The following is a 13345-nucleotide window of genomic DNA, read 5'->3' as shown; positions in this document are numbered from 1 at the left end:
GGTTTAATTGAAATGGAAATCACGATTTGTGAATAAAAACTTGTGCGCTTTCTTAGACACACAGAGGGAAAGAGGGTAGAGAGAGAGCGAGCGAGTGCGCGCGAGAGAGAAAGAAACGAGATGCGCGCACAAATTAGCGAAATCGTGGAAATCCTGCGGGTTTTCTCGGTAGGTCGTCGTCGCCGTCGCCGTCCAACTGCTGCTGGGAAGGGGTTCTTCGAGGGCTCAGCCATGGGAAGAATTTTAATGAAGCCAACTTTATAGCACCGGATCGCTTCTAAGGATGGTATTGCGAAGCGGAATTTGCCTCACAAAACGGGCGATTATTAGCCCGGGAAGTGCCGTGGAAGAGCGTTCTTCGCGGGTATCAGGAATACCGGCTGCGGATTGCCGATTTGTGCAAATTGTTTGATTTGCTTTCCTGGGAAGAAATAAATTATAGATTTGCTTAAAATTGATTTTTTTCGTTCCTAAGCTAATCAGATGGAATGCCATTCTGATTGTTTTTTTTGCATAATAAAAAAACCCAGACGAAATTTAAAAATGGCGCACCCGCCATACCTCTGCGCCTTCGTGTAATCTTTCCTATATTTGCAAATTCCCCACCAATCGGTTCACAAGCTGGTACTGTTTAGCCGCCTGTTTAATGCGATTATTCCCGTTCCAAAGTAACATTACCCGTAAACAATTTGAATCGGAAAAATGGTACTTAAAATTCAAAGTACCTTCACTGTGCCCAATAAATGCAACTAGCCGATGTTGTTATCCGTGTTTCGCTAGATTTTTTTTATTTTGCAAATCAACCAAACGCTAGAGGAATCGCACCGAGGTCCCGGGAACCGCGCGTTCTGACCGCGATCGAGCGCGGTCTGATTTTACAAGTTTTACAAAAATGACGCCCCGGGCGACCGTCGTCGTCAGCTCGGCAACTGTGCCGCCGCCCGGCTCGTGATAAAACCGCAATAAAGAATGAAATGAAAATTTAAATGAAGGCAATTCAACGGGGACAATTGATCATTAAACATTGCTTAATAGCGATCTCCGGAAGGGTGCTGGCCAGCCAGCCAGCCAGCCGGCCGGCCGGCCTGTCAGCTGGAACAAGTTATTAACAACTGCTTTGGAGACGAAATGAAGCGAAGAAAAAAAAATTAAGCCTTGCACGGCTCGAATCGCACTGACGTTTCTTCTCACGCGTTTATGTTTATGAAGTGTCCCTTTTTTGTGCTGCGCAGAGAGGACTTCCGAACGGACGCAATTTCCTTTTCCAAATGCTGCGCGCCTTTTTTTCTGTATTTAATCGATGTGTATGAGTTTCATCGATGAATCAACGTTTTACGCGTTTTTAATGCCGAACTCATTAGGATTGAATTAGTGTCTTTAAGTACAAAATTTCCAATAGAAGCGGCTTCTGTCACGTTTTTTTTCTTGCCCGGCTCGGCCATTGTTCTGTGCCGCTTTTTATTATCGTCTCTTGCTTCTTGTTGGGCATATTTTTTGGTTATGAGGCAGCTTTTTTACGCGTAACTTATATGGGCACATTTCACTAAGCATTCGTAAAATCCGATGCTTTTCATTTCGAAACAAAAAGCTTCCGTTGAATTAATTCGTTTTTTCAATTACGATTGATTTCTTATTGCATTGAGTTAACTTTTTAATTCAATACCCGTCCATGGTGTGTGAGGTTTTACGGTTTTGCTCTTACTGAAAAGAAACTATCTTAATTATATTTTACTAATAATGCACCTAGCGCATTTACCAATTTCTCATTCGGACCACGTGCTTGTAATACAAAAGGAAAATATTGCAATTATTTTTTGAACAAGCGCTGTTAGTGTTGTCAATTACACACAAATTATAAGTTGAAAAAATTAAAATAAAACTGACAGTTTCTTTCACAGGCTCGGTCTCTTTTTCTCGAAATGACTTCGACGTAGATTCGATATCAGAGCAGCAAATGTTCAGTATCATACCATACGGCTGCTGAAGCAGCGCTGCAGCGCTGCAATGAGACAAAACCAAACTCAGCAATCCATGAGCTGTGGTTCTTGCTTGATAAACGAATTGGTGTTGTTGTTTAATGGTTTCCCTGCCAACTGTCAGAATTTTGCACACCTCGGTCAGTTGTATAGCAGTGTTTAGTGGAGTGAACAAGTTCTTCTCGTTAGCTGAACAAGTATGTTGAACTTTTCCGGATTTTAATTCCGGGTTGAGATTTGCAGTTTAACAATATACAAGTGTTAAATTAAAGTGTGTTTGAAAAACCTTGTTGTTTTTGGAGAATTTAGTGATGTGACGGAAACCAACACAGCACAGGTTTCCGATAAAAAAAAGCATTTGGAAAAAATCATTTAAGCACTGCAAGTGGTCGGTCTGCAACAAGTCTTGAAAGGTGCGTATAAATTAGTATCACTGATTAATAAGCGTCTCCATAAGTACCCTAAAGCGTAGACGACGTTTTTTTTGCGGTATTGGATTTAGTTCGTACTAAGTTTTGCGTTATTAGTGGGTAACTGAATACTCTGAAATACTATCATATCGTTAGTGAAAACCTAGAGAAAAATTGGTAAGATTCCAACAAAACGATAAAACACTTATCGAATCGCCATGCATACTGCGATCAAAAATGACTAACGGTATAAAAAACGTCTCAATGCGCCAACCACTTGCGCAGGCCACTTGATTCATTTTCCGTAGACGGAATAAAAATAACTATGAATTTAAAAATTCAGTTTTTTTAAGCAAAATGATTTTAAAATCTACAAAACGTGTAAATCGAATGATGCTTAGATAATCTTTTCGTGGTTGAAAGTTCGTATCAAACAAAATTTGGTCAAAATCTGGATTTTGAAAAATCCAGATCAGTCATAAACCTGCATGAATGATGTCACTATGTCGTGTTTACACTGTGACCATTGATGAATTTAATAAGTGACGCATCCAACGCATGACGATACTAATCGTGAGTCGGGAGATTAGACATTCCGTTCTATAAATTTACATCCAATAACGAGATTTTACGGGTACACTTTTCTGGGTTTTTCTTAAAGGTCAATGCCACAATGTTATCCATTTTTTCCGTACTCGACGTTGACGCTCGATATTGACTCGAGTAGAGTTACTCGACGTTGACGTTCGATAGTGACTCGAGTCGAGTTACTCGACGTGACTTACATAATAGAGCCATTGATAAATTCAAACAAAACTAAAGCTGGCTTCTTTGAGAATTGAGACAAACTTTTGATCATACAGGGATACCTCGATGTAAGACAGCCTCGTTATAAAACAACCTCGATATAAGACAATTTTGTCTTAAATCGAAACAAATCTATTTGACTGATAGCTGGTAACGATGCCAGAGCTGATTTTCCATTCTGAAATCGGTGCCATGAAGATGTTCATTATTTCAAAATAACCCCAAAAATAGTAAAAAACTAATTGTTCAAACAATAATAAATAGTTCAAAAACCGTAAACGGCGCTCTTAGTGGACCGATTTGGAAGTTCATGGTGTCCAAGTGTCGGGAATTTTGTTAGCTTCACCTATGTATTTTTGACATTCCGCAAAACGACTATTTTGTAAACAAACAACATCGAAGCCGAAAGACGGAAAAAACTTGTGCACAATTATTTGGAAAATCCATTGTGGTCTGCATCTAGGCTAGCTAAACGGCTGAAATTGCCCAGAAATACCGTAGGGCGCGTTTGCAAACGGTATAAGAAAACATTGACGACCATTCGGAAGCCTCAAGCTAATCATCGGAGTGGAACTGTCGACAGGAAACTGCGTGGTAAAATTTTAAAGAGCATCTAGAGGAATCCCAATCTGTCGGAGCGTGATTTGGCCAGAAAATTCAGTGCTGCCCATAGTACCGTGAGGAGAATTGGACTCCGGGAAAGAATCAAGTCATATCGGGCTAGCAAACGGCCAAACCGAACCATCAAACAGAATAGTATGGCCAAAATCCGTGCTCGAAAACTATACGACCGGATGCTAACCAAGTTCGACGGGAGTCTTCTGATGGACGATGAACCCTATGTCAAGGCTGACTTCGGGCAAATACCAGGTCCAAAATCGGGGCGATGTTCCAAGCAAATTTAAATTTGTTTTTGCCAACAAAGTTTTTCTGTGGCAGAAAAACGAAAGTTTTCGTTACAAATAATTCGCCGGAACTGTACCAAAAGCAGTGACTCCAAAAACGAATTTTGTCGTTCATTTGATCTCACCACCACCCGTGATGTTTTGGCCAGATTTGGCAAGCTGTCATTACAGCAAAGTCGTTCAAGAATGGTTTGCAGAGAAAGGGGTCCAGTTTGTTCCGAAAGACCTTAACCCACCCAATTGTCCTGGAAGATGCGTGCGGAAGTCTTCTCTGATGATTCTTCGCATAAATTTCTCACACATTTTGGCTTCCTTGGCAAGACGTAACCTCTTCTAAAAGTACACCCAAATATAGTAAAGAAAAACGAACCACACAGTCGCTTTTAACGCGAATTTACGCGGTTTATTCTTACGCAGTTTTGATTTTCGCGCAACGTATCCTTCGGGTAAAAAGCGACTTGAGAGTACAGTTTTAGAATTAAACGTCAAAATATTTGGCGAATAGCGGCTGGTGGAAAGTTTTACCCCACCCGACATACTTACCAGACTCGCCAAAAGTGTTTTTTATTTATTTCAACCGAATAATCGGGTGCCCTCCCTGAAATTTAAAAAATTAATTAGGGGGTAGTCGTCTATACCGGTTTTATTGCCTCTATTTACACTTTAATGCAGAGAGAAACAATATTATAAGCAAAAAAATACAAAGCAACAAAATTTGCGCTGCAAGGTCCCGGTATTAGATAGATAGTATTATGAGTACAAATTTGCTCAAATCGAAAGCTGTCCTCTATGCTCGGACATGATAAACTGATCTATTAAAACCAGCATCAATAGAAGAAAAAAAACAAGAACAATTTAAAACTTCAGCACAGATCTTGTAACTCCAGCCTTGGCAAGTTTGCTGTATAAAAGTTGAATTTAGTTCTATTAACATAAATTTTTTGTTGAGAGTGATGGTAATGTGGAATGCATGCAAAAATGTACGCGGCAACTCCATTTACAAAGCACATCGATAGGTTAACATTTTTGCTGATATTTTACTGCAATTTTTTTCTGATTTTTTCTACGTTTTGCATTGCTTAACTAGTTTTATTTTACATAGGAATCAAAGATATAGCAATTCTAGATGAAGTAAATATATTTTGCTGGTTACTTTACTGTCCGGTCATAGAGACACAGTTTTAAAAAATTAGGTTTTTTCTTCAAAATCTTATATTTTCCATGTCAAATTTAAACTGTTTCGAACAAATAACTTTATCAAGCCAACGTTCAGAAGTATTGCATCTTTTATTTATTAAAAACATTTGCAACTGCACTCATATGAAATCGATTCTCTTTGTTTTAATGGTTGAACCGTTTGACAGTTCTCATTTGTTTACCTTTTGAAACAAAGACGTCATAATTGGGACACCATAAAATTTTGCAATTTACTATTGTTCCATGCTTTCCGAATATTTTTATCAATCTTTATTTTTGAGAAATCCACAGAGGCTGTCCGGCCATAGACGACTTCCCCCTAAATTAAGAGGAACCTCAAAAAGTCTAACGGGATTATGCGAATAATGTGAAACCGGGATCCGAGAAAGGAGAGAGAGCGAAGTTTTTTAACCAGAAGTTGTTTCGTCTGCATGTGTCCTCTGCCAAGTGCTCTTTAGTACGTGTTTCCAGATTCCTTCTAGTCTGGCCGAAGTAAACCTTATCCCAGATTTTCTGTGTTCTTCAATCGGGTCTTTAGTTGATCCCAACTTATTTTTGAGCTCGTTGTTTCGGCTGATGTAGACTAGGTCAATTCCAGATTTCCTCATTTTTCTACGGAGAGGACGTGTTATATTTTCGTCATATTCTACTGCCACTCTCTTAAATTGTGGTGTTATTGGTGTTAGTGTTGTGAGTGATTTTTTTAATGCTTCTCTCCTTTTCATGGCAATAATGTTCTGGATTGTCCTTTCTTTGTATCCGTTCAGTTTTGCAATTTCCAAAATGTGTGTCAATTCTTTTTGTTTCCCTAGCTCACTTAACGGTAATGTTTCCATTCTATGTATCATGTGATGGAAAGCTGCCATTTTGTGTTGATGGAAGTGGTTAGATGAGCTAGGTGTAACTCATTTGGTGGTTTCCTGTGAATTTCAATTTCTGTTTCTGTGCTTTCAATTTGTCTGATTGCAACGATAGCCAAAAAAGGAAGTTTTCCGTCTGAAGTCTATGTTCCTGTGTGTGCCATTCATGGCTGCTAGAATGGTTTCCAGTTCTCCCTTTTTGATTATGCTGAAAACATCGACGTATCGCCACCATCTTTTTGGGAGCACTTTGTTTTGTTCCAGCTTACTTTCAATGTTAACCATGAACAGCTCACACAGGAACGGTGATAATGGATAGCCCATCGGTGCACCTTTCAACTGTTTGTAATAGTTGTTTCTGAATGTGAAGTAGTGCTCCTCCATACACAAACGTGTCAGCTTTAAATAACCTCCCACCTTTTTCTCCACGCGTTGTCCTCATGTTGTTTCAATAGCCAGTCTTCCAAAAGGCTTATCGATTCTTTCACGGGTACGCTTGGGAATAAGGCCGTAACATCGAAAGAGATAGTAGTATAGTAGATAGTAGATAGATAGTAGCATACTGGTGTTTCTTTCAGTTCCTTGACGATGCGGACTTCAGGGTTTCTCTTTTTTTGATGATGATTCTCCTTGACGACCTCGGCGACCGTTGTTCTGACGTGGTTTATTTAGGGGGGTTGAAGATCACAGATGCTAACTGCTGTTTCCATGTCGATGATAGTGTTCTCGATGTTTGGTGTCGTTGTTACTGAGTAGTTTAGTTCCATGTTTAGTGTGTTGATCTGTTCGTCGGTGGATTGTTGTGATGACTGGTTGACTACAAAGTTGTCTAGTAGGTAAACCATGGGCTTTTCTTGTCCTGTGTTCCTCTTCCTCTCGGATTCACATTTCCTCGTACGTAAAGGCAGACAAAGGAAACAAGGTGGTTTTAATGGACAAGGAGTACTACGATAAACAATGCTTTAATTTTAAAAGATGTAGTCTAACTACCAATACTCATCAGAACTTGTTTTATATAATGAACATAATTGTTTTATTTAACAAATAACTCCAAATAACGTACAATATGCTGAAATGTTTCTGACGTTAAAAATGTGCGTTCGCGAGAATTCTACTAACCGATAGACACAGCATCAGTATTTTATTGGCAGAAAACGCTTTACAATTCCTTCTCGTTGATCCAATTTTTGACCGATCAATTTGATTGAAGCAGGTTTCAAAAGTTGTATACTCTACTCACTTCACTTGCTTTGGCTTTGGCAAATTATAGACTGACAATGAGTCGGAAAAATCTGGAAAAACGTGTTCGCGAAAATAATGACATTGACACCGCGCTCACGGCGCCTGCTACGATTTGTACCAAATATGTAGCTGCTAGTGAGTGAGCTCACAAAACAAAAGCATGGGCAATGAAAAACAATATCACGCAACGATCCCCTGGCCGGGGGGCTAACAATATGGTTGCTTTGACTTGTTTAAAAATGGTTATAAAAATCGAACAGGACACGAACGCAGTTTTACTAAACACGTGACCGTCGTCCTACATTAAAGTTATTTTATTTATTTTTTGGATATTAATTGTTAAACAACTTTCGGGATCCTAAATGAAACTTTTTAATTAGTTCGAATGTAAAATTTATATTACTATCAACTGCCATGGCTCACCTCACTAAAGTGGTATTATGATTTTCCTACCGAATCCGTCCGGTTTCCGCGTATTTCTTCATTCCGAATAAAATGATTCAAATCGTTACCAATAAAAACATGATTAATTGGAAATAACATTATCAACATTATTAACTGCAAACAACAGGAAGTAACGTTCAAAGTGAAGGGTTTCAAAATATGTAATTACTTCAACATGAAACGAAATGAAACACTCACAGTTTTCAGACATTAAGTTGGCTTGAACTTGTCCAATTCGAAGTCGGCTTGCAGAAAAAGAAACTTATTGCCCTAGGTCCAATACCAATACGAGCGCAGCGGCGTGGCGTGGAGTTCTCGTTACAGTCGCCGCAATTCCAGTTCCAGTCAGTCAGTCAGTTAGCTTGCAATTCACCCCAACCAAAAACGGCGGCGGTGGCGACGACGACGACGACGACGACGTCATCATCATCTCAACATCAACATCATCATCATCATCGCCATCAGCATCAGCCGGCATAGATTCAACGCAGTCCGTCGTCATCCTTCCGCAAACCAGCTCTCAGCACTCTAGTTTGCTTTTGCTATACATTTTTCCGAAGGGGTTTTGCTCTCCGATCTCCGAATCATATATAGTAAACAACCTTCGCAGAAGGGTAACACGCGCGAGACGCGTACATTACATACCTACCTACTGACTGGACTGCAGACGAAAATTGCATCAACCCTCCTCTGCTGCTGCTGCTGCTGCTGCCAGTCGGTTCTCGGTTCTGCACAATTCGTTCGAATTCGTAACGCCTGCTGCGATATGTCGACGCAAATTGGTTCCCTCGCGTCGTACACGCACTGGCACTGGCACCACAGACGCAAGCGGGCCGACATTGAAATCCGCGTTTGATTGGTTAAATGCATGTTTTGATTTTAAAATCGGTCGTGTTTTCCCCTACGGTATTGTTGAGTTTTTTTTTTTACTTTTATTTACGTCTATAGATCGTTACTTTAGAATCATTTCCACTGCTGCATCCCTTCATTTTATTAAAAAGCGAGTGAGAAAGGGTGCATTGCATTGCACATTCGTTCGGTGTCTTTCCCCATTACTGGAGGAAGAATGTTTTCCTTTTTTTCGCGTTGACTTCTCGACTGCGGAAGAAAGTCACAGAAGAGAATTTTTCACCTTTTGTTCGACGAAAAAGGTTTTCTTAACTAGGTCATTGACAAGCGAAAAAAAAAATCACAGCACGTGGCCAATAATGTTGCGCACCCCTTCTGCGATAATCGCTCTGGAAATTTATGTCGAAGAAAGTTGTTACTAATAGACACCATTTTCTGCTTCTTTTTTCTCTCCCCCAGATGATGCCTATAGCGATCGGGACGATGGAAGTGATCACGAGCAAGCTGTCAGCCCGGTTCCTACGGAACGACCGGAACGCGTTACTCCTCTTAACCTGATGGTAAGCACACTCAGCCGAGCCTGATTTGCGATAATTTTTTAATGAACTCTAAATTCCTCCACAGATTACTGACGCCTCACGAAGAACTCCATCTCCGACGCAGCCGCCAACACCGGGCAGCGTTGGCCCGAACAGTAACAGCATCGGTGTTGCACTGGCAGCCCTTCAAAATCAACTTCCACTTGGATCTCTGTACCTGCAAAATCAACTGGGACTGGGAACCCTCGGTGGACTGTCCAGTCAGGAGCTGAACGTACTCCAGCAAGCCTTACAGGCTCAGCAGGCCTCGTTTCAGCAGCAGCTGCAAAACTATATGCTCCTGCAGGCTCAAAACACTACAGGAGGAAATGGTAGCGCCGCAGCTCAGGCCACGGCCCACGCGGCAGCTCAATTCCTGATGCAAAACCAGGTAAGCCCAGTTGGCCTTCTAGCTGATTGCGATCGTCGTTGGCACCGTACGAATTGAACGTTCTTTCTTTCTTCCTCTCTGTTTTAATCTCTTTTGATGCCCAATTGCAACTGTAGTTAAATCCAAGCTTTCCCCCTCCGACACCGTCCATCACTAACAGTTCATGTGTCGCTGCTAGTGTCAATACTAACAACACGCAACCTCCCGCTATCACGACCAGTTCTACTAACACTACTACTACTACTAACCTTAAACTATCGCACGACGGATCCCGATCGCTGCAGGTTGGAGTTTCCTCTTTTCTAATCCAGCTTCACCGGAACACTACATTCTGTTAATGTTCTTCCCACAGGTCCAGCAGGCCGTCGCTCAGTTGCAAGCTCTTCAGCAAAAACAGCAACAGTTGAAAACGAGCTCCACACCGACTCCGGCTAACCTCTCCGGTAGCTCGCCTCTACACAGTCCTGCCGGTAGTCCCGGACTACACCATCACCATCACTCTTCGTCGCACACCAGTCTGCTCGGTTCGAGCCAAACTACTCCCCCGAACAGCAACCAGCTGAACGTGGGCGGTATACTGACTCCCTCAACACCAGGCTCGGCCAGTCTATCCACGCCGCAAATGCAGAAACACCACGTGGCCGCTCCCCGTGCGCTGGAACCATCACCGGAGGAAACTACCGACCTCGAGGAGCTGGAGCAGTTCGCCAAAACGTTCAAGCAGCGCCGGATAAAGCTGGGCTTCACCCAGGGTGACGTGGGACTGGCGATGGGCAAACTGTACGGCAACGATTTCTCCCAGACGACGATCTCCCGCTTCGAGGCACTGAATCTGAGCTTCAAGAACATGTGCAAGCTGAAACCGCTGCTGCAGAAGTGGCTCGAGGACGCCGACAGCAGCATCTCCAATCCGGGCGGGTGAGTGGTTTTTCGTTACCCAATATCGTATCAAAATATTTAATAACTTTGCTTACCCTGCAATGAATATAAAAGAAAAAAAAATCGCCTTTTAATTTCAAGTGAAAATAAGTTTTCAACGATCTGCTCAATGATTGACAACTACCAAAATAACACTCTAGTTTCTATAGTAACTGCTATTTTCTAAAGCTCTTTGAACACTTAGAAATCAAAGTAGCCATACGTCTTCACCACATGTTACGTTTTTGTTTACTAAAGTTTTTGTACGCACAGCTCAATGGTTACTTTGATTTCTTCAAGTTATTATAAACCCATTCTCAAACCAATCAAACCTAACCTATTTCTTTCCTCTTGCCATTCCAGCCGAATGTTCAGCCCGAGCACGCTGACCAACACGACCACCACGCCGGAAATCGTCGGTCGGCGGCGCAAGAAGCGCACCTCGATCGAAACCTCCGTCCGGGTGGCCCTGGAGAAAGCGTTTCTCGTCAACAGCAAACCGACCAGCGAGGAAATCACCAACCTGGCCGACAATTTGTGCATGGAGAAGGAGGTGGTGCGGGTATGGTTCTGCAATCGGCGCCAAAAGGAGAAACGAATAAATCCGCCGAACGGCATGGAAAGTCCCACCCACTCGTCCGGCAGCAGCGAGATGTTCCAGCTGCCAGCGATGTCCGGCTCGACGTCGACGTCCACACCGGTCGTCGGTTCGGCAGCGGCTGGTAGCCTGGCGAATCCGCACTATCTAGCCCTTGCCACCGGAAGCAATCAACCCACCGGTGGACCGGTGATCAAACAAGAATGACTAAGAAACGGAATCGGCTCGGGCGGGCCGCTATTGTCCTTCGATGACGAGCCTCCCGGTGGCTGTCCTCCGTTTCTGATGTGAATCCAGTGACACGCAGAGGCGACTTCCGTCCCTTGATCTCCCACACATTCCCGGTTTATTCTCCGAGCTCACATATCAACGACTATTCCCGGAGAACAACTTCTGAGAAGTTCAGTTCTACGTCACTCGACCCACGGACCCGAAGCTCCACGCACGCGCTCAGCTTATTTATTAATCCAAACGAGAATAAAACTTTTTTTTCTCCGAATCATCAATGTGTTCCGCAAAACTTGCAGCAAATCAAGCGACGCCGGAAGAGATAAACTTTAATTAAATTAATAACTAATAGGTGTCGTACGTTGTTGGCGTCGTCCTGATCGTCGTCCTGTCGTGTGTGAAATAAGCAGCAAAAAGCAAAATATCATTCCAAAAGAAGCTTTAAGCATTATGTTAATTTCTGATTTCCTCCCACGAAGAGAGTGGAAATTCCTTGCCACCCAGTGAGAAGGCAATGCTCTTTTAAAAGTTTTTCTTTTAATTCTCTTCAAAACTTTCAAAAGACCATCGTCCTTGCTTCACCTTCAAAGCAAGGAATTTCGCTTTCTCCGAATTATACTGTACATAAAAATTCCCATCTGTGACTGTAAACACTAAATGTAAAACATTTGTTGTAGCTATTTTCTCTTTCGTCCTGTGGTAGTATTTTCAGTAGTTTACACACTCCCACTAACCAACACGACCTGATCGAACTTTTGTGCAATTTGCATACCGGTGTTCTTCTTCGGACATTGTGCTGAATAGGAAGTTAGTAGTTTTAGTTGTAATTAACGATTTAGTTCAATCACACAGCACGGTTTTTTTTCGGTTTATTTTTGGCATGCTCACCCAATAACATTTACAAGCACATACACATCACATACTGCATTCAAACGAGAAAAAAAATTAACACAATTTAAGTAACGAAGATGTATACTGAAAAAAAGACAAACTATTGTACTACTTTAGAAGGAATAAAATCAAGAGGTAAGCAAAATCACATTTAGGCAAACGAAGCAAACCCAATGTGTAGTAACGTGTAGTATCCTCTCCGGAGATAGCATGGTGATCAAAAAATCACGCTCTGTAAAAAATACGAAATTTAAAGTAAGACTTAATCATATATCCAAAGACACAGAACAGCCCTACTAGTAATTCTTTAAGGAATCAGTACTCTAATGTTCACAAAATTGTTGCAAAAAAAAAACAAAAACAGAAAACAACCGTATCGCACTGAGAGGCTTCGTAATAACTACGACCCCCTCGCCCTCTTTACACTTTTCACAACAACAAAACAATTGTTAAAACAAAACTGCAGTAGAAAACAATAGAAGCCATCAACCCAACAACAACAACAACAACAAGACACAAACAAACACACACACACAACAGAACGGACAAACGTGAGCGGAGAGGCACGCTCCTCAGCACTCGAAGCTCTCCCAGTCTTCCAGCCACAATAGTAGCGAGACAGCCGTAAAGAGGAAAAAAAGTAAACAAAAAAATACAACACAAACAAAACAAAACAGAAATACATTGATTACTATTATCCGCTAAACGTAAGAGTAGACCTATAGAGTTCAGAACGGATTGAAGTTCCTATTTAACGAAATGAGCAGCGTAATGCGTTGCATGCACTGCAAAACGCAAATTGTTAGTTTATTCAGTTTGGACTTTTTCGCCCGTGGTTGGCGCCCGTGGTTCCCTGATGGGGAAAACTGCGTTCCACCAGGTAGAAGAGAAGGAAAGAAATTAAAGAAAATAAAAACAATCTTCTGTCTACGCAAATATTATATTTTTCTATTGTGTACGATTCGCGCGATATTATAAATAAATCAATTCAATGGTGTACATAAGTAACGAAAATGGAAAACAAACAGAAACAAAAATCAGCTATAAATAA

General features: G+C 41.6%; 1 protein-coding gene across 1 annotated transcript; it reads left to right on the top strand.

Moving 5' to 3' along the window:
* The first annotated feature begins 9049 nt into the window (after nt 1–9049).
* LOC128740969 (protein nubbin-like) lies at nt 9050–11382 on the top strand. Its single transcript, XM_053836545.1, has 6 exons — nt 9050–9101; nt 9150–9250; nt 9315–9668; nt 9776–9943; nt 10012–10577; nt 10941–11382. The coding sequence occupies exons 1-6, from the start codon at nt 9050–9052 to the stop codon at nt 11380–11382; spliced, it is 1683 nt and encodes a 560-aa protein (XP_053692520.1).
* The last annotated feature ends 1963 nt before the right edge of the window (nt 11383–13345 follow it).

The sequence above is a fragment of the Sabethes cyaneus genome, chromosome 3 (assembly GCF_943734655.1).
Source record: "Sabethes cyaneus chromosome 3, idSabCyanKW18_F2, whole genome shotgun sequence".
Lineage (NCBI taxonomy): Eukaryota > Metazoa > Arthropoda > Insecta > Diptera > Culicidae > Sabethes > Sabethes cyaneus.
This window is presented reverse-complemented; position numbering and strand designations above follow the sequence as displayed.

Coding starts and splice junctions, on each gene's coding strand:
- LOC128740969 (XM_053836545.1), top strand. CDS start 9,050: ATGTTGCGCACCCCTTCTGCGATAATCGCTCTGGAAATTTATGTCGAA. Junction 9,944..10,011: donor ACGGATCCCGATCGCTGCAG/GTTGGAGTTTCC, acceptor TTCTTCCCACAG/GTCCAGCAGGCCGTCGCTCA. Junction 10,578..10,940: donor AGCATCTCCAATCCGGGCGG/GTGAGTGGTTTT, acceptor TTGCCATTCCAG/CCGAATGTTCAGCCCGAGCA.